Source organism: Sabethes cyaneus, chromosome 3 (assembly GCF_943734655.1).
Source record: "Sabethes cyaneus chromosome 3, idSabCyanKW18_F2, whole genome shotgun sequence".
Classification (NCBI taxonomy): Eukaryota; Metazoa; Arthropoda; class Insecta; order Diptera; family Culicidae; genus Sabethes; species Sabethes cyaneus.
Window position 1 is genome coordinate 158,540,642 of NC_071355.1, and position 22,626 is coordinate 158,563,267.

General features: G+C 39.8%; 1 protein-coding gene across 1 annotated transcript in view; it reads right to left on the reverse strand.

Annotated features, from left to right (window-relative positions):
* The window catches only part of LOC128743000 (protein rolling stone), a 61,461-nt gene extending 51,393 nt beyond the window's left edge, over positions 1-10,068 (reverse strand). The window contains exon 1 of the mRNA XM_053839500.1: positions 9,982-10,068. Coding sequence (XP_053695475.1) covers positions 9,982-10,068 — 87 coding nt within the window. The remainder of the gene's footprint in view (positions 1-9,981) is intronic.
* Between the last annotated feature and the right edge of the window lie 12,558 nt (positions 10,069-22,626).

A 22,626-nucleotide genomic window follows, 5' to 3' on the forward strand; every position in this document is an offset into this window, starting at 1 on the left:
CAGCAAAGAAGTATTAATATTCTGGGAACTGTTGTTAAATCAATTACTGGTAACCTCGACAACGAAGATCTCGTAAATCTAAATAACCAAATTAACTTGTTGAAAATTTCCAATAATATGTTGATTACAGAAAATAATGAACAGATAAAAATTAATGATATTTTTGAAAAAAGAATTAACAATTTAACAAAAGAAGCTTACAGACAATCAGTAGAGATCAGTAGGTTTATTAGACAAGCAGGCATGAATTTAGATAGGTCAGTCGATTGGCAACACATGCTGCACATGCACAACATCATTTTCAACCTGGATACCATTCATCACCAGTTAGACACCATATTTGAAGCTGTCCAACTTTCCCGACTTAACGTAATTTCAACAGCTTTGTTATACCCTTCAGAACTAGAACTGGCAACCCCCCTTTTGAAATCACAGGAAATCGAAGTCGTAAGCTACGACCAAACGTATGAATATTTGGAAATGACAGCAATCCATAATGACTCCTCTATCATTTTCATAGTCAAAATACCAAGCCTGAGAAGAGGGAGTTATCAATTACTACGCATCGAACCAATACCAGTTAATCGAAAGTTAATTAAAATTAATAGCAAATTCGCTATTACTAGCAAGGAAGAATCATTTCTAACAAATGAAAAATGCAACCAAATCGAGAGCACTTCCTTGTGCAATATTGAAAACCTGATCAACGTAACACGCAATGACTGTTACCACAAACTTCTACGAGGTAAACCAAGTAGATGTGTGTTCGTCAGCGACACAAGTTCTCCTGAAATTAAAGTTATCGAGAACAAAGGCATCCTGGTAAAGAATGCGTTCACCCCCATACATCTTAACAATACTTGTGATTATGGACCAAAGAATCTTACTGGAACGTTTTTCATAACATTTAACAACTGTTCGATTAACATTGGAAACACCCATTTCAACAGCAAGACATTTCGATTTGATAACAAACCCGCCATTCTCCCACTACACTTTGTGACCGTTAACGAAACAGAGGTGATAATGGAGCCTATTGAGATGCTACAGGACTTGCAAACCAACAACCGCCACAGGATAGATCACCTAGAAATCACTAACCGAAAAAACGTCCTAGTGAATATTGGAGGCATTATCATAATCGCCTTATTCGCGACCATCCTCTTCGCGTACCTCATCAAAGAAATTTGTTTCATCAGGAAATTCATACGAATTCAACAACCCAATTCAACGCAGTAAGTTGAACCGGGACGGTTCAATTTAACGTGGGGGAAGTTATGGACATTAGCGGCACCAACATCAACAACACGTGGGCTCTTCCCTGTTTCAACATGGAACAGCCGACAAAGACGCCAACACACGCTTAGCAGCGAATATTGCCGACTTCAACATCAGACATCCGGCACGCCACGCTTAACACAAATATTGCCGACCTCAACATCAGACATCCGGCACCAATATCGATTGACATCAGCGTGCTGGAGTTCGCCCAGAACTTTCGCACGCCCGGATTCCTGACACAGCAGAATGCAGCCTTCGATGCAACCTGGATACACCTGGAGCATGTTCGGACACGAAAATCCTGACAACGCAGAATGTGCCAGCAGCTTAGGTTCAGAAGTAGACTTTAGCGGTAGCAGTAGTCAGTTCTTGTTAGACCTCAAGGTAGTGAAAACGTGTAAACTCTGTATTAGATTAAGTGATGGTGAATAAAAGTTTATTTTTTTATTAATATAAATGAACTCCTAACGTAACTGTAGATCTGCCCGATTACAGTCCCGGTTGTTACGAACGGCTCACCCCGTTTGCCACATGAGCATATCGCTTGCCAAATCATGTATTTCTTGGCAAACTTTGAAAGTTTCTGCTTCCTTATGTTCTCCGGAACACCAAACTTGTGCTGGAAGCTGCCGACTCACAGTTGAGTACACAGTTGGCTGCATCCGATGAATGCTACGATATTATCGTGTTAACTGAAACCTGGGTTGATCCGCGAACTTTCTGTTGTCAGGTGTTCGGTCCCGAATTTGAAGCATTCCGTTGTGATCGTGGGCCCGGAAACAGTCGAAAGTCAACGGGCGGCGGTGTGCTTGTTGCGATGAACAAGAAACTGAACTCAAAAGTGATTGAAAATGATGAATGGAGCAGGTGTGGGTGTGTATCGAACTCACAAACAGCAAACTTTTTGTGTGTGGAATTTACATTCCGCCTGATCGAGTACGCGATGATGCTCTAATCGATGTTTACTCCCGGTCGGTTATATCAGTAATCGATTTGGCTACCGTAATCGACGAGCTAATTGTTATCGGGGATTTCAACCTTCCAGGACTTCTGTGGCAACCATCCAGCAATGGTTTTCTCCATCCGGATCCCGATCACTCCACTGTACACCTCGGAGCTTTACAGCTTTACGGTTGCGACAAATCAACCACATGACCAACGAGAACAATCGCAGTCTGGATCTCTGCTTCGTCAGCGTACAGGATGTTGCCCCAGTGATTTCGCTCGCTCCGTCGCCTTTGGTTAAGCTAGTAAGACACCACCCTCCACTCATCCTAGCCCACCACGACCATCATTCTGATCAAATGAAAATCATCCCGCCTGTTTCGTACGACTTTCGGAAGCTGATTACCAAAGCATGGCCGAATTCTTTGCAATTATCGATTATATTGGTGTTCTCGACGGAAACGATACCGAGAACGCAGCATTGACTCTTTCGCACATAATTGGGCACGCAATCGATTGTCATGTACCTAATATAGTACATTCGCCAAACAGTAAACCTTGGTTGACCCACGAGCTTCGTATTCTGAAGACGGCGTAATCTGAAGTTGAAACCGAAAACTTTCTGGAAGTATGTTAGCGATCAGCGTAAAGAATCGGGCCTTCCCTCAACCATGACCCTGAATGGAGAGGTTGCTTCGGATCCTCAATATATCAGTCATCTATTTGCTGATAAATTCGGGCGAACGTTTTGCGATGAAGTGATCCCAGACGACCAAGTTACTCAGGCTGCCAACAATGTTGCGCTAATGACTGCGAATACGCTCTTAACATCGACGAAACAATGATCTCTAGAGCCGCCTCAACGTTAAAATCTTCGACTAAAGCCGGTCCAGATGGTATACCGTATGGGTTTTTAAAAAAGCACATCGCTGACCTACTTATCTCCCTTCAGCTGGTGTTTAGCCTGTCCGTCTCAAGTGGGGGTTTTCCGTCCGTATGGAAAACTGCCCATATGTTTCCTGTTCATAAGAAAAGGGATCGGAAATACATCAATAACTACCGAGGAATCTCATCATTATGTGCCATTTCGAAGTTATTCGAGCTTGTAATCATGACTCCGCTGCTGTCACACTGCAAACAATACCAAAATGATGATCAACATGGATTCATCGCCAGCAGATCAACCACTACAAATCTCATGTGTCTCACATCATATATTGCGGAAAGCTTAGCGGATAGTGCTCAAACGGACGTCATCTATACTGATTCATCTGCGGCGTTCGACAAAATCAATCATGCTATTGCAATTGCCAAATTGGAAAGACTCGGTATCAGCAGAAGTGTTGTAGCAATCAGGTTGATTAGATTGGCCCTTTGCTGTATCTTCGTTAAGTTAGCAAATAAAGCATGGTATACTAGAAATTATGGTTAGTTGGTTACGCGTATGTATTGGTTCCTTGCATACAAGTTAGCCGAGTTTTCCAATTTTACTCTTTCTTAGAGCCTCTCATTCGCGATTCGCTAGATGGAATCTCTAAGCACGAAGGTCGCCGGCAGATTCTTCTTCTAGAAGAGTTCAATAAACTCTAGGGATGAAATAGTTAGATGCATGCAACTAAAGATAAAAAGAGATGTTTGATCGGATTTGTATGATCGCAGAAATTCGCTATAGAATATTCGTTTTCCAACCAAATCTCGTTTGTTCTGAGGAGTTTCCCAATTTCGCTTCGTTCATTTTAAACTGATCAGTGAACGAAATCGGAGTGTGTGTCTTGTGCTGTTTCGTGTTAGAAAAGGTTTGTGTCTTAGAGTGAGACACTTAGGATTAGTTAAATTTACTAAGTGTTATTTCATTAATAGGGAATAGATAGCGCAGTTAGGAGAAGTTCTTGCGTGGAGTCTTTGCTAGCCAGTGTGGTGGAAACAAAAGGTAAAGTGAATAGTTTGCTTTTAGGGAATTTGGCTAATACCGTCGAACAGCCGTTCGACGGCTTTTTGTGTTCCATTTGAAATTTCATTCAAGCGCTCGGCGAAAGCTTCGGACCACACCGCCAGCAAAGCACATCCACCCTCCTACCGCACACTTCACGAACGGCTGGTTATAGCACCGCTTCCAGCCGCCGGATTTCGGATCACGCCGCCGGGGAAAGCCCGCTGATCAGCCTGGTCGGCTTATGCTGCTGAGCGTTTAGGACGCCATTTTGTGATACGCCAATTTGCAGCTGCCAAACCAGAGTTTATGCGCTTGATGTCCATCGCGCAACATTTTGCTGCTTGGTAACGTCGTTGGATGGAGTAAATTGTGAACGGCCGCCGTAAGTAAAGTTCTAAACCCTGCGCAGGTGATATAAACGAAACCTTAGCCAATTCCCAAACCCGAAAGAAGCTTTAGGGCAGATTCCACCCACGCAATAGAAAAGAGTAGAATGGCTCAAAACCTAGGTGTAGTTAAATGTTTGTAAAAATTTAGAATAAAATGTTCAATCCAGTTTGCGTTTCCCTAAATTAAAGTCTTTATGGAGTGTCATTTGGTGTAATTGAGGTATTCCGAAGGTGTCTCACGAATCGCGTAAATTTTAGAGTTGTGTTTGGTACTCCAAGTGGACTGCTTGGTAATACAGTCCCCGCACTCCGATTTCCTACATTGGCCAGTAATCTGGTTGTTCAGAGTTGGGCCAGTGAGGAAAAAGGTACGAGTCGGTGTGTGGATTGAGGATTTCGGATAGCGAGTTTCTGTGGTTAGGCTTCTTGAAAACGCGTAGAGTGAGCACCTTTGGTTGCATGCGTCCGCCTTTTTGTCCCCTTAGTTGTTGAACTGACCCGCCCTGAGGCGGAGTTTCTGGCCGGGCAAGCCTTCACTTGGCAAGTGGCCCTCTAACGAGGTGGCGCTTAAGTCACTTGCCTAGAGATTCTGGGGAACGGATCGCGGACTGAGTTGGTCGTACTTCTGCAGGCTACAGTGTGCTGCGTTGGTTTAATTCCTATCTCGTAGTTCGTAAACTGATTGTGATGGTTGAAGGTTTTCAATCTAATGCGTTTTCGGCCTCGTCTGGAATCCCACAAGGCAGTCATTTGGGACCGGTAATCTTCCTGCTATACTTCAATGATGTAAACCACGTTCTCGAAGGCCCTCGTTTATCGTACGCCGATGATCTGAAGATTTACTTGAGGATTCGCTCCAAGTTCGATGCAATCCGTCTTCAACGAGAGCTTGATACCTTTATGGATAGGTGTAACTTGAACTGCATGCTCGTGAATCCTGAAAAATGCTCCATTATTTCTGTCGCCTGAATCCGTCAAGCAGTGATTTTCAACTACAATATCGTTGGTATTGAAACCCAACGTGTCGACCAAGCGAAGGATCTCGGCATTATCTTGGACAGTCAGTTATCGTTTAGATAGATGACACATTTCTTACATTGTGGACAATCATGTTTCTCGTTCGTTCATAAAAGTAATGAAATACAAAATTGGGCATTGGCCACTTTCGGAGAAATTGTGGCACGAAAAATTAATATTTTTCGCTAAAAAAGTAATTAAACTAACAGAAGCATCAAGATATTGTTATGATATTATGACAAAACGATGTGTTTTGAAAATATACACAAGTCTCTAGAACATAGTGGGCCTTCAAAATCCCTTCAAAAAAGTTAAATGGATTTTTTAGTTTTTGGATGTTGTTCATGCAGAAAATGTTGTAGATCGTTTATTTGAAGAGATAGAGCCAAAGTGTCTTCGACAAAGATTTTTCAAATTTTATTTTCTACAAGTTTGCCGAAGAAACTATATTGTTTTATCGAATCGCTGAAAAAATAAAATTTTTATCTCCTTTTTAGGTGGATTAATCAAAAATTCATTCATACCAAAAGTTGCTTTTGATGACATACAACAACTTTGCTATAGATAGTATAGCATTTTATTTACGTTTTACCTTTGTTATACTATAACAAAGGTTTAGGAATTGGTCGAAAAACATGAAATTGATCCGAGGCCCGGAGGGCCGAGTCACATATACCAATCGACAGGGTTCGACGAACTGAGCAATGTCTGTGTGTGTGTGTGTGTATGTGTGTATGTATGTGCGGGGCGCAACTTTTCTATCGCCTGTTTCTCGGAGATGGCTGAACCGATTTGTTCGCTTCTACTTTTGTTTGAAAGGTATTATTGCCTAGTATATCACTATTGAATTAGTTCGAAGTCCGACATTTCGTTTAAAAGTTATAAGTAACAACGTGAAAATTACGTGACACGATTTTCTCCGGAACCAAGTAACCGATTTCAACGATCTTGGTATCGAATGAAAGCTCTTGTTAACGATAAATTTTTCGAGTAAACTTTATTGAAAACAAACAAGTAGTTTAAAAGTTATCCTAAAAAACCTGTTTTGACAAGGTAATAATTATCGCCTGTTTCTTAGAGATGGCTAAACCGACTTAGGCGCTATTAGTCTCATTTGAAAGGTAACATAGCCTAATAGATCACTATTGATTTGTTTTTTGATTGGACGTTCAATTTGAAAGTTACGAGCAATTGAATACAACACATTAAAATTTATAATAATTTATAACCATTTCATCTAAGATGATTTATCTAGTTTGAATTATTTTGACATCAGATTAGAGATTTTAATGCTGCAAATATATCTGCAAAATTTCAGTAGAATTGGTTTTGCCGATCAAAAGATATTAACCCTCCAACACTCGCGCCAACTTTTGTAATACGGTTATTCGCGCGCACAATGGCCCAATGCCAAAAAGACATGCGCACTAGAGTTTTGACTGGGAAAACTTGATTTTAGGTTTATGGAACCTTTGGAAGAATTTCTTGAAATTGAAAGTTCTATCGTCTGGTGCAATTTAAATTTTGATTAATCCCCCTAAAAGTGGAATAAAAAAATTATTTTTCTTCAGTTTCAATATAACACATTGATGTATTCTGCAAAGTTTTAGAGTATATTATTACAAGAAATTTTGCTGAAGACAGTAACCCCCTATCTCTTCAGCGAAGCTAGAAAAATATTATTTATTGTATATGAATTAGTGAAATCAGTTTTTTATTTTAGCTCTTTTCGTAATTGTTGTATGACTTTTTCATGTAGGTATTACAAAGTTGCACAAATAGTAAAAATACACAACTTTGCTGAATATAGTATACCTCTATGTTTGCTTGTTTAGGAACTGTAGAGCCTTGATTATAAAAAATACCCTAATTTTGACCCCGAATTACTCGACTACGACTACAGACGGATACATTTTAAACATTTTACATTATTGCTGATTGTTTTGATGCATACAGACACCATTTTTCCATATGAAGAAACGAGAGAAAATTCCAGGCCAATTCCGGTACACCTCATATGCTGATTGCTTCATTTCTGTGATGTCAGTTTATGCTGATCAATTTTCCCAACAATTTAAAGTATTAATGCATTGAATAATTATGACATTTTGCTCATTACAAGTTTATTGAAGAATATACGTTAGTTACACAACGATTTGTAACTTTATAACAATATGGCGTTCAAAAACCTACACGTGTTATACAAAATACAACAGCGTGAGTAACCGAAGGTTAATAAAAATTGATGAAATTTATTTTAGAAAACTTTATTGGTGTGAATCAAATAGGCATTACAGGAAATTATGCATAGTTCAAAAATCTATAAACTAGACCTTTACTACGCAATGTATATATTAAAGAATAATATTTGCTCTTACAACCTACTTTTACTTGCACTTAATCAAATTATTAACAACTTACTTATCCTTATTCAGCAATTTCATGAAAAAGGGATCTATCAAAATTTATAAGTGGTAATATTTTGTTCAAATTTTGTAAACGTATTCAATTTTCAAAAATTTTATGTAAACCAACGCACTACGCAACGTTAACCAATAGAGGGATTATACTCCGAAGACGTGTCGGTTTCTATCTCAAATAGCAAGTAAGACCGTATAACAAAGGTTCCTTTCACCACTAGGTGGATTAAATCGGGTTTTTTCTCTTAAAAACGTCAGGTTCGCGTTTTTCGCTTTTTAAACCACTGTGCAACGCTAAGATTGTCCTGCTAGAAAATTATGATTTATGATCGAAATTCTTTGCAATGATCAAATTACCCAACATAATTAGAAAGAATAATTAGTTTTAGTCATGTTTTAGACAAAAAGAGTGATTGCATGCATTGCTTTCCTTAGAAAAATGCGATGCAATAATGCGCAGATTTAGGCACAGATTTTTTATTCATGTTCCAAATTCTGCGCAGTAATGTATCCTACGAAGAAAGCGCGAAAGAATACGCAACCTCACCCAAATGGCTGAGGTATGGAGGCATGAAAATTCAAGTAGAATCTTCAACTTCCATTGATTGGAATCCTGTGCTGTGTCTCGGGGTCCGAACCCACGAGCGCCAATTCATGAAACCATGTCTTCTATTTTTTTAAATGTCCAACCTCAAGGGGCTGTCAGACAGTGGGGCAGTGGTTTCTACATGAATGCAAAATTTTTGGTATTAGTCTAAAGTGCAATGTTCAGTATGCAGAAAACCCGAATCAATTCGCCCTTCACGTTATCGAGAATAAAATATTTAAACTGAAGCAATCAAAATGATAACAATATTCCTTTGCTACCCGGACAGCACAAGAAGGTCGGATCATGGATTTAATTATGGTAATGGCTAATGTCGGATTTTTTGGTGTGCTTTCAGCGTATAAAGACATAAACAGCATGGCAGGAGTATTTATTTTAATTTTTTGGGTGCGCAGAATTAGGAGCAAACATGCACAGAATTAGGAACATGGGCAAGAAAGTGCGCAGAATTGGGCACCGTGGATAAGTTTACAAAACGAAAAATATACTCAATTGTTGGTTGAATTATAATTCCCATATTTTTTACCAGATATTATAGACCGTCGCACTACACGTTGCTGCTATCCACGTTGTTAATTTAAATCTAGAATACTTAGAAAAGCGGAAGAATCATACAAATGTCTTAACTGTGCAGAATATTGTACGATCCCGGTATAAAATTTTGTGGCAAGGAATCAGTATACAAAATTTGAACAAAATCAAAACACTTTCCAATTTTAATTTGTAATTTTTTTTGTGGAAGACACAGCATTTCCTTTTACACTCCGTATCAGCTCGCGCGACGAATGTGCCCATTTCGATAAAATTTTAGAACTCAGAGGAGTTATTAATGTGTATTCTGCATACTAATTCAAAAGATTTAATACTTCAGGGTGCCTGGTCTACCAGTATTAATTTCTCTCCATATATGTCAATGAATCATCGGTATTTTCTCGTCTCTGTTTACGTTCATATATAGATATGTAGCAGCGCCGTTTGATACTTAATCAAAGGTTATGGCTCATGACATGAACACCATTCGGGGTTTTCCAAATACCCTCTGCGAAACGTGGGGATCGTAAAACCGGAAACTATTTCGAAAAATTTACAGTTTGCTGCGCAATAGTGCTGCTACGTAAAAAAAATCCTATAAAACTCGAATGTGACCTGCCAGCCAGTAATGATAAAACGTTGCAATTTTACTCCGGTAGCTACATATTATTGATGTTGTTGTGTCAGTAAGTTATCACAGAAAGTGTTGCAGTTCTGTTCATATATTAGCACTACTCGTAAACTATGAATCGGAAGAATGAACTGTGAAGCATGGTAGGTAAATTGTTTTAAGCCCGAAGCTTGAATTCAAACAGCAGGAATTCATTAAACGTTCCTGAAAAGCCATTCATTACTCACCTGACACAGGTAGAAGTGATGCCGCTCGACGTGATGCGGGGAGTTGGTCGAACTTGGGAAGCAGCTTCGCCATAGTTTGGTTAGCATGATTCTGGAAAGTAGAAAGCAAACACAAGCAGCAATCAGTAATCAGCAACGGGGTGGCTGTGGGTTGAGATTAGGTTTTAGCACTTGGCGTACTAAGTTCTGTGCTTGATTAAATAAACCGCTTCTAGCAAAGCATAATTTATTGGTGAAAGTTGATACTTGATGAGCGGAATACAATTGTGTATTATATGTTATCTGTTACCTGTTGAATACAAATCGAGAAAAAATAGGAAGAGGGCGTTCATAAGTCTTGAACCTAGCGTCGTAAAATAAATATTTTTTCATGAAAATTTTTATGTTCTAGCGAGAGATAGGCAAACTGTGAAAAATAATTAACTGGACAGGTGGGAGTTGAACCCAAATCATTCTTTTCGTTCTTCACTAAAATGCCTTTACTGTTCCCGTACGAATACAAATATAACTTGACCAGTACAGTCGATAATTTTTTTTACGAACATATAAGATTAGATTGTGGCTCGTAAACGGCTGGATAATGCGTACCATCGGTGCTTTGCGCACTGGGCATAAAATAGACCCCACAGTGGTCCACAGCCTCTTAACCAGCAACTCCTACCACTACCTCCTCGTGGTACCAGCCGGGATACGAGCAACCTCGGTGGAGATCGGCTAACCAACCCTGGTGGAAACCAAGGTCGTATGCTGACAGGGGAGAAGAAGTCCTGCGAGCTACGTTGGTCCTCCGGCGATACTGTGGGGTTGATTGCGGGCTTTGCAAGCCTGAATCTCTAAAAAATCAAAGCAATGGATTCCGTAAGTAATAATAATTCTAATTGGAACAATCGGCAAAGACCCAGGCGACGAAAACGGATTAACGATTGGAAATTAGGAACATGAAACTGTCGGTCTCTAAATTTCCTCGGAAGTACCCACGTGTTTTCTAAAGAAGGGAGAGCCGAAAGTTCGACATCGTAGCACTGCAGAAGGTATACTGGAAAGGAACGATGGTACGTACGTATAGAAATGGTCATACCATCTACGGTACGGTAATACACACGAGCCGGGCACAGCTTTTATAGTGACGGGCGAGATGCAGTAGCGGGTAATCGGGTGGTGGCCGATCAACCCTCAAATGTGCAGATTAATATTAGCATAATTAACGTGCACAGCCCTCATCTCGGAAGTACCGATGATGATAAAGACGAATTTTACGCGCAGTTGGAGCGTGAATACGACCGCTGCCCAAGACATGATGTCAAAATTATCATCGGGGACTGTAATGCTCAGGTTGGTCAGGAGGAGGAATTCAAACCGGTGATTGGACAGTTCAGCGCTCACCCGCAAACGAACGAAAACAACCTTCGGCCTAAGACTTGTCGACTTCGCCGCCTCCAAGAACATGGCCATATATAGTACCTTCTTCGTGCATAACCTCTACCATCGGTACACCTGAAGATCACCCAACCAGACAGAATCACAAATCAACCACGTTCTGATAGATGGTCGGCACTTTTAAGACATTATCGACGTCAGAACCTATTCGGGTGCTAACGTCGACTCGGATCACTACCTAGTGATGGTAAGGATACGTAAAAAACTACCTGTTGTGAACAACTTACGATACCCGCGCCCGCCACGGTATAATTAGTGCGACTGAAGCAACCGGATGTCGCCGAAAACTACGCGTTATCTCTCGAAATCGCGCTGCCGAAAGAGGTGGAGCTGGATGAAGCCCCTCTTAAGGACTGTTGGAAGGCTGTGTTGCACCGATACGACGTAACGAATGGTTTGACGAGGAATGCCAGTAGATATTGGCTGAGAAGAACGCAGCGCGGGTACAAATGTTGCGTAGAGCCACCCGTCAGAATGTGGAGCGATACAAACAGAAGCGGAGACAGCAAACCCAACTCTTCATGGAGAAGAAGCGCCACCAAGAGGAGAAGGAGTGCGAAGAACTCGAACAGCTGTACCGCTTTCACGACACACGCAGGTTCTATCAGAGCCTCAACGAATCTCGCAAAGGCTTTGTGCCGCGGGCCGGAATGTGCAGAGATAAAGATGGAGGTGTTTTGACTGACGACCGTGCTGTGATCGAAAGGTGGAAACAGCACTACGATGAACACCTGAATGGCGTGCAGGCGGAAGACCTTGATAGCGGAGGAAGTGACTACATTGATGTAGTAAGCAACGAAGATGTACCACCCCCAGCGATAAGAGAAGTTAAAGAGGCTATCCAGCGGCTGGAGAACAACAAAGCAGCTGGGAAAGGATGGCCTTGGAGCGGAACTTATTAAAATGGGCCCGGACAAGTTGGCCGGCTATTTGCATCAACTGATTGTCAAGATTTGGGATACGGAACGACTACCGGAGGAGTGAAAAGACGGGGTAATCTGCCCTATCTACAAGAAAGGCGATTAGCTGGATTTCCAAGTAGCACGCTATAGGTCCATTTAGTTGATGCAACCGAATTACAACTGAAATTAGTCCTATTTCGGTTACCACAACACGGTTACCACAACACTACCGAGCGATCACAATTCTGAATGCCGCCTACAAAGTGCTGTTCCAAGTCATATTCCATCGACTATCGCCAATAGCCAATAGTTTTGTGGGAAGTTACCAGGCCGGTCTACAACGGACCAAATCTTCACCCTGTGGCAGATCCTCCAGAAGTGCCGCGAATTCCGAGTCCCCACGCATCACCTATTCATCGATTTCAAAGCCGTATATGATAGCGTAAACCGACACGAGCTATGGAAAATTTTGGACGAAAACGGCTTTCCGGGTAAGTTTACTAGTCATATTATGGCTACAATCGATGGGATCCAGTGTTGTGTGAGAATCTTGGGTGGATTGTCGGACCCATTCGAATCTCGCATGGGACTTCGACAAGGAGATGGTCTTTCCTGCCTGCTATTCAACATTGTGCTTGAAGGTATGATAAGACGAGCTGCGATCGAAATGTGGGGCACGGTTTTCAAAAAATCCAGTCAATTTATCTGCTTTGTTAACGACGTGGATGCTGTTGGCAGAACATTTGAGGCGGTGGAAGATCAGTACACACGGACTAAAACGGGACGCAGAGAAGATTGGATTGAAGATAAATACGTCTAAAACGAAGTACATGCTGGCGGGCGGGACCGAGTGCGACAGGGCCCGCTTGGCCAGTACCGTTGTAATCGACGGGGATGAGCACAAGGTAATCGACGAGTTCGTATACCTTGGCTCACTGGCAACAGAGGACAACAATTCCAGCCGTAAGATTAAAAGGCGTATTATCAGCGGAAGTCGGGCCTACTAACTCTACAAACACTTGCGGTCGAACAATCTGAGCGCCCGTACAAAGTGCACACTGTACAAAACGCTAACTAGACCGGTTGACCTTTACGGGCACGACACGTGGACACTGCTAGAAGAGGACCTACGAACACTCGGAGTTTTTGAACGACGGGTGCTAAGAACCATCTTTGGCGGAGTGCAAGAAAACGGTGTATGGTGGCGAAGAATGAACCACGTGCTCGCGCGTGTCTACGGCAAACCCAGTATTCAGAAAATGGTTAAAGTAAGTAAATAAGTAAGTAAGTAAGTAAGTAAGTAAGTAAGTAAGTAAGTAAGTAAGTAAGTAAGTAAGTAAGTAAGTAAGTAAGTAAGTAAGTAAGTAAGTAAGTAAGTAAGTAAGTAAGTAAGTAAGTAAGTAAGTAAGTAAGTAAGTAAGTAAGTAAGTAAGTAAGTAAGTAAGTAAGTAAGTAAGTAAGTAAGTAAGTAAGTAAGTAAGTAAGTAAGTAAGTAAGTAAGTAAGTAAGTAAGTAAGTAAGTAAGTAAGTAAGTAAGTAAGTAAGTAAGTAAGTAAGTAAGTAAGTAAGTAAGTAAGTAAGTAAGTAAGTAAGTAAGTAAGTAAGTAAGTAAGTAAGTAAGTAAGTAAGTAAGTAAGTAAGTAAGTAAGTAAGTAAGTAAGTAAGTAAGTAAGTAAGTAAGTAAGTAAGTAAGTAAGTAAGTAAGTAAGTAAGTAAGTAAGTAAGTGAGTAAGTAAGTAAGTAAGTAAGTAAGTAAGTGAGGAAGTAAGTAAGTAAGTGAGTAATTATGTAAGTAAAGTAAATAAGTAAGATTAGATTGTATCAGATTCTTTATTACAGAGACTTTCAGTCAGCTTTAGATTTTAAATTGATTTTCAAATAAGTTTTGATAAAAGTATATAGCTTGTTAATTTCTGTTGCAATTTCCAATAGTTTTGTGGAAAAACACATTTTAATCGAACTAGTAGATCATAGGTTATTCAGGTTTGGCAAGCTCTTTTTTTGCTCTTTTGATTACTGCACCTCAGCCAAGCAGAAATTGAAAAAGTGATGTATGGGGCATTTGTTGAATTAGCTATTATCTACAATATTGCTGAAGTAGGTTTTGGTATGCCTTTTGTATTTATAGCGCTACTAACTGACCCGACAAACTTCGTATTGCCACAAATTAACCTGTGTTGTACATAAATCATGAATCTCGGATGATCTTTGTCACAATCTCGAGTTTTGCAAGCCCCCCAGTGGGCGGCGCTTCCGACGGCGGGTCGCCGGCAACACTTACGACCGTCTCGTCCTGAATGACCTAGTGTTACTATAGATAGTTTTTGTGGTCTTGTATTGACTAATGTTTTATGGAAGAGTCTCGAATTTCTCGAGTTCGATTAGTTTTTGAGTTTCGCAAAAATTTCTGTTTTATTTGTATGAGAGTCCATATCCCCCTACCACAGGGGTGAGAGGTCTCTAACTATCGTAAAATAAATTCAAGACTCCAAAATCTCCCACATGCCAAATTTGGTTTCATTTGCTTGATTAGTTCTCAAGTTATAAGGAAATTTGAATTTCATTTGTATGGGAGCTCCCCTCTTAAAAGGGGAAGGGGTCGTAATTCACCATAGAAAAAATTTCTGCCATCTAAAACTCCCACATGCCAAATTTGGTTCCATTTGATTGATTAGTTCTCGAGATAAGAGGAAATTTGCATTTCATTTGTATGGAAACCCACCCTCTTAAAGGGGAGATGGGCCATAACTCGCTTTCTAAAGAAGAGAGGGGCCTCAATTCACCATAGAAAAAAATCTTGCGTCCAAAACCACTTACATGTCAAATTTGGTTCCATTTGCTTGATTAGTTCTCGAGTTATGAGGAAATTTGTTTTTCAATTGTATAGGAGCCCCCCCCTCTTAAAGCGGGGAAATCCAGAGAAAATATACCATAGAAAATATTCTTGCCTACAAAAACACCCACATGATAAATTTGGTTCCATTTGCTTGATTAGTTCTAGAGTTATGAGGAAATTTGTATTTCGTTTGTATGAGAGCCCCCCTCTTAAAAAGGTAAGGGGTCCTAATTCATCATAGAAAAAATGGTTGCCTCCAAAAACACCCACATGCCAAATATTGTTCCATTTGTTTGATTAGTTCTCGAATTATGAGGAAATTTGTATTTCATTTGTGTAGAAGCACTCCCTCTTAAAGTTGGGAGGGGTCCTAATACACCATAGAAAATATTTTTGCCTCCAAAAACCTCCATATGCCAAATTTGGTTCTATTTGCTTGATTAGTTCTCGAGTTATGAGGAAATTTGAATTTCATTTGTATAGGAGCCCCCCTCCTAAAGTGGGTAGGGGTCCCAATTCATCATAGAAAAAAATTTTGTCTCCAAAAACACCCACGTGCCAAATTTGGTTCCATTTGCTTGATTAGTTCTCGAGTTATGAGGAAATTTGTATTTCGTTTGTATAGGAGCCCCCCCTCTTAAAGTTGGGAGTGGTCCTAATTCACCATAGAAAATATTCTTGCCCTCGAAAACTTTCACATGCCAAATTTGGTTCCATTTGCTTGATTAGTTCTCGAGTTATGAGGAAATTTGTATTTCATTTGTATAGGAGCCCCCCTCCTAAAGTGAGGAGGGGTCCCAGTTCATCATAGAAAAAATATTTGTCTCCAAAAACACCCACGTGCCAAATTTGGTTCCATTTGCTTGATTGGTTCTCGAGTTATGAGGAAATTTGTATTTCGTTGGAATAGGAGCCCCCCCCTCTTAAAGTGGGGAGGGGTTCTAATTCACCATAGAATATATTCTTGCCCTAGAAAACTTTCACATGCCAAATTTGGTTCCATTTGCTTAATTAATTCTCGAGTTATGAGGAAATTTGCATTTCATTTGTATAGGAGCCCCCCTTCCTAAAGTGGGGAGGGGTCCCAATTCATCATAGAAAAAATTTTTGTCTTCAAAAACACCCACGTGCCAAATTTTGTTCCATTTGTTTGATTAGTTCTCGAGTTATAAGGAAATTTGTATTTCGTTTGTATAGGAGCCCCCCTTCCTAAAGTGGGGAGGGGTCCCAATTCATCATAGAAAAAACTTTTGTCTCCAAAAACACCCACATGCCAAATTTGGTCCCATTTGCTTGATTAGTTCTCGAGTTATGAGGAAATTTGTATTTCATTTGTATAGGAGCCCCCCCGCCTAAAGTGAGGAGGGGTCCCAGTTCATCATAGAAAAAATTTTTGTCTCCAAAAACACCCACATGCCAAATTTGGTTCCATTTGCCTAATTACTTCTCGAGTTATGAGGAAAACTGTGTTTCTTTGGTACAGGAGCCCCCCCTCTTAAAGTGGGGACAGGTCCTAATTTACTATAGAAAATATTCTTGCCCTCGAAAACCTGCACATGCCAAATTTGGTTCCATTTGCGTGATTAGTTCTCGAGTTGTGAGGAAATTTGTATGGAAGCCCCCCTTTTAAAGAGGAGAGGAGTTATAATTCCCCTTATAAAGAGGCGAGGGGTCTCAATTTACCATAGAATAAATTCTTGTCACCGAAAACACCCGCATGCCAAATTTTGTTCTATGTGCTTGATTAGTTGTCGAGTTATGGAGAAATTTGTGTTTCATTTGTATGGGAGCCCCCCTCTTAATGGGGGGAGGGGTTTCTAACCATCACTAAAACCTTTCCTGGCCCCAAAAAACCTCTACATGCATATTTTCATGCCGATTGGTTCAGTAGTTTTCGATTCTATAAGGAACATACGGACAGACAGACAGACAGACAGACAGACAGACAGACAAACAGACGGACAGACAGACAGAAATCCTTATTTATAGGTGTAGATAAGGCTGCTACCTCGCTTTTTTCCACGGCGTTGCGACCCTAGTGCGGCATAAATACGAAAAACGTAGGGAAATGTCGTCGTGGTTGGGCCATCTTTTGGTCCACAAATGTCATTTTAAACGAAACTTTGGAAATTTAACAAAGGTCTTATTAATAGTTCGTATTTAGACCTTTGTTAAATTTCCAAAACTCCTTTTAAAATGGAATTCATGAACCAAAAGACAGCCTACGACGACATTCCCTTAAACGGCGTAAAACTTTACTTTCCTCAGCAATATTGTAGATAATTACTTACTAGACAAAGGCTCCATACACACCTTGGTTTTCGAATTCTTCTTGGCTGAGGTGCAGTAATCAATAGAGCAAAATCGAAGTGAAAAGAGCATACCAAGCCATAGGTTATGGTATTATAAACTGAATACCCGTAACTGTGCTGAAAACAAAATTGATAATATAAAAATGCAGTTTTGGACGTTGGCCAGCATATATACAAAGCTTCATTAGATTCGAGCAGGGTCGGCACGACGGCTGACCGGTTATGCGTGGCATGGCTCAATGCATGTTCATTCACAGCCAAAACAAACGCAAACATGTAACCTACCTAAAATTAGGAGAAATATTTAAAATAGGTCAGCCGACGTCCACCGTCATAAAGTGGGTCATAAAAGCGCTGCTGTGATCCACATTACAAGGATGATTCAATTTTTACAGACTGGAAAATTTACTAAATTTACTGCCCGTAAATTAAACTATCGGCAATAAAACGAAAATATATTGATTAAAAATAGTTCAATTTTTCTAGAAGATATACTCGCACTGAGCTACGGAGCATTCACAACATTTCATTTCCACAGCGGAATTCATCCCCTCCTTCACTGACCGAATTACGAGGAAATATATTGCCAGTGAAACGTCGCAACATCCGTTGCATCGGTTGCATCATGCAAAATGGTAGCTCGGACCCGGCAGTAATCCATAGTTCCCATCAGTTGCAGACACTCCGGTACGTACACACGGACGGACCTTTGAATAATTGTGGCGGTTGCAACTGTGGTTGGTTCGACGATTGGAAGGACATTATCTATGACATGTGTTGTGTGAAGGATGAAATTTATTGTTCGTAGCCGAAGCTCCATTCATCTTTCGGACCTTTCTGCTGGGAACGGAGATGATTTTTTATATATATTGGTTTGATTGCATTTTTCCTTTTCCGCAACTGACGTACTGCACTCTGGAAGTGGGTTATTTTTCCGTAAGTGCTCCGGAGACAATATCGTCATGGTCGAATACCGATGGCAGAGTTTTGAAACGCTGCTGGTCGGTCTTGCTCTAGCGAGCAGCATCGATTCTACGATCTGAGAAGGAAAACCACAAATTTTGCCATAATGGGATTACGACCGACTGATTTAATACCCATATTTCACTTGGTGTTAGTAGCGGGTATTGACAGGAACGAGTCTGAGGAGTCGTTTTTATTTATTTTTTTTTGGATAACGACCACATTAAATCAGGGAAGTACGAGATTATGTCTATAAGTTGGACTACACATGGATGACTCTTAGTGATATATCTTATATAAGTTACTTTAAAAGTGTTGATGGTTTATTCTATTAGCGGAAAAGGTGCTCAGATATTCTTTCAGTTAGACAATTATATAGTGTGAATATGTGAATTATTATTATTAAAAAAATTGTTTGAAACAGTGAAGTAGATTTGAAAATGGTACAGGTACACAAAAGTGCTACATTTATAGAAACTATTTAACTATTTCTTGTCACTTTTTGCACAAACTTAATAATTCCCGGAAGACTGGCCAAATTGCAAACAAACTGCAGCCTTCGCTCGATGTCGCAAGATAGCTCTGCGTCGTCGTCACGCAACATGGCAACACCTTGTGCGGGTACGTGCCATGTCCTTTTGGCACCATCGCAGCAGTAGAGAAAGAATCAAAGTGGTTGTTGGATCAGACAGACAGACGGAAGATAGCTGGCAAACATCGGAATGCCTAGAAAATTGGCAATGTTTCGCGAAAAAAAGAAAACGTGAAAAATGGAAACGTCTGCTCGATACAATCTAAAACGAAGCTCGGCAAGTGTACCGTAAGCAAATGAAAACGGACTGTGCGAAAGCTTATTCCCTTGTGTTAGTTTAGCAGAGAATAACAGCTTTTTTAAAATTGGAATTTATTTAAGTTGTCGTGTATGCCCGGGGTATTACGGTGCCAAAGTCCCAACCAGTACAATCAGTTTTTCTTTATGCAACTGTCTTGACAAAAATATTTCGTATTTCTAAGAGACTTCAACTGATTCTAGCAGGGCCAAAAGTAGTTCACGATTAGCCTTTATTTTTTTTCATTTATTTTAATTTATGATCGCTATAAGAACTGAACTTTTATTGTTCAATTAATTCATTTGAGTTCTTATTCGTTTAACGTTGAACCAGAGTGCTTTTCAAGTATCGCTACGCTTCAAGTGCAAGGCCGTAGTGTTATCATCGTTCCCTGGAAATCTCTATGGGGTATGAACTTTTCCATTTAAGGATGAAGGATGAGGTGAGATGGTATAATTGGAATAGAATCGCATTCCTGTTACCCTGTTTTTAACGTGCATTTCATTCCAATTTTAGTATATCTCCAGCCAAAGCTAGGATACTGGTCTGTAATTTATTTTATTCTTTATTTTATTTTATTTACTGCGTCTTCAGTTAATACTGTACAGACTGAAATATATATCTAAACCAATTGTCTTACTCTACTTTTAAAACGATGTCTACTAACATGAAAGTTAAACACATCTTAATAATTTTACATACTAGAACACTTCTCCAGCGGTTGATTTTGACCAAACACTGTTCTATATCTAACATTTGAGAATAGCAAACGTTGCACAGTGGGCAAAATCGACCGAAAAAACGGAACTTTTTGTTGCCGCGGTTTTTAAGAGGTAAAAAGTAACTTTTCTTATGTAAAAATCACGAGAAATCGATTGGTGATGGTCTCAACGCGCGGAAATGATGAGAAGTAGCCTGTTTTGACCCATTCACCCCTATTTTATGATAGTTTTGAAAAAAAAAAAAAACAAACTAGTCTCTCTAGTTTGAGATTCTATGGCAAGAAAAGAAGAGGAATGTTAGGAAAAAGGTATATGAATAATTTTATTTTATTACAACATAATCTAGAAGTCTGTTTTGCCCCATTTTACTCAAGGTTTTTGAACTACAGGCAAAATGCCAATTCGATACTTTTACCAGAGATTTTCAAGAAGGCATGCCTGTTAGGGAGATTGAAAAAGTCAGAAGATCGAACAACAATCAAGTTTTTCATGAAAATGTCGTGTAAGGGAATGTTTTACCTTATTTTACCCTACAACTTTTACTGAAATCTAAGAATGTATTGATAGGAAATGGAGCAACTGTAAAAGTGCTCCGATTTCGTTCAAATTGGGTGTGTTTGTTCCTAGTTGAAAAATTTTACACTCCTATCCCTCTGTGAATTGCATTTTTTTTACAAGAGCTCAGTTTAAGTCATTTTAATATGAAATCGAATGATTCTTCATTATAGAAATGAAATAATCTAAAAAAATGTTCAAAAGGGTTCAAATCTAGATTGAATACTGATGTTTCGATAGCGCAAGGACAATTGTATGGTGCCTATCGCTTACAATTATCGACAGTAGTTTTAGATTCAACATCCCGGTACAATATATATGTACCACACAATTACAATTTTGCTTTAATTTCGTCTAAAATTGTTCAGATAATTGAGTTTACACTAAGTTCTATCCAAAAATATATATCTTTGCTACCTCGAAGCTTTCCATGCACCCCAACAAGGCATGTCACTAACCGCATTGCTTGTTTACTTGCTGACGAGTGATTCCGATTGTGTCGCAAAACCCAACCTCCCCCCCCCCCCCCTTTGGATGTCACATAAACCCAAAATGAAAATGAACCTTAACCTTTTAAGAGTTAAAATATGATTACAAATACATATAAAATAACAGTCGCGTATTTTCACGAGAAACAGAAATTTAAATTTCGAGATTTTTCCAGATAAAATGATCATAGTTATCTTTTAAACGAAATTATAAAAAGATTCCACATTTGTTTTGTTAACTTTCTCTACCCGGCGAGTAGATTTTTGCTGTTTTTTTTACAGATTTTTTTTATCGAATTGCTGATTTGCTTGTATGCAATTTTATTAGTTAAAATATTTTTAAGGGTACGATTTATGAACTGCGAACAAGGGCTCTAACAAACATCAATTGCAAATCGTCACAAATCAATGAAAAATTGAGGCATTGATGTCAGTTAAAGTAGCACCGCTCCGCTTCAAAACAAGCTACAATCTGCGTCGGTAAAGCAGGTTTCAATACATCGTGACGATAGTTTTTAGAGTTCATTGTACTTTTTTATCAAATATTTAGTAAAAAGCTAGAAACTTTGATTGCAAATGAACTGAAATTGATTTACATATATCCTTCAATGTAACGCGTGGTCTATCTAGCTAACATTGACAAGTGCCTGACTTTCAAGCGCCGTCAGCTGGAACAATTACCAGTTTCAATTGAAACTTGCTTGAAAGATTTTGTTCAACAAATGAAACAAGTCGCTACTTGAGTGAAGCAAAGGTAGGAGAGAATCAGTTTGATTTTCAAATTCTGATCAGTTGCACCGATCATCTCTAACAGCCAGCATGGATTTATGAAGCATCGTTCGACAACATCAAATCTTATGTGCTACGTCACAGCGATATCCCGTGAGCTAGAAGCTAAGCGGCAAGTACGATCTATTTTGATTTTGAGAAAGCTTTTGATACTGTACCACACAATCTCATTATTGAAAAACTGAACTACATTGGATTTCCCTCATGGTTTACCGAATGGCTATACTCATACTTATCCGATCGCAAAGCATTCGTTACAGTAAACTCCGTGCGCTCCAGAACATTTGACATATCGTCTGGTGTCCCTCAAGGCAGTGTGCTTGGCCCGCTCATCTTTATAATTTATATTAATGACCTGGTCGAGCTGCTGTCATCATCGAAATTATCGTTTGCCGACGATTTAAAAATCTTTCGGGTGATTGGTGCCCCTGCCGATTGTGTCGCATTACAGGAGGATATTAATCGTCTGCTAGTCTGGTGCAGTGACAACGGCATGCGTATTAACAGCAATAAGTGTAAAGTAATATCATACAGTCGCCGTAACACCGTTTTTCTTCATCAATACAGCATGGGACCGGATTGTCTGGAACGTGTTAACTCTATTCTCGACCTAGGCGTTAATTCCGGGATAATTCCGGGATAAGTCTATGTGTCCACCGGCCTTTTGTGGAATCAGACCATGCCCGCTGCCATGTGATCATCGAGGCCGATCTTGTGGTACTCCGTATGCCTCTAGTTCCACGTTAGTTGAAGCACTCTACGTCCTCGCCGATGATGATACCAATAGGCATCATACCCGCAAAGACGCAGA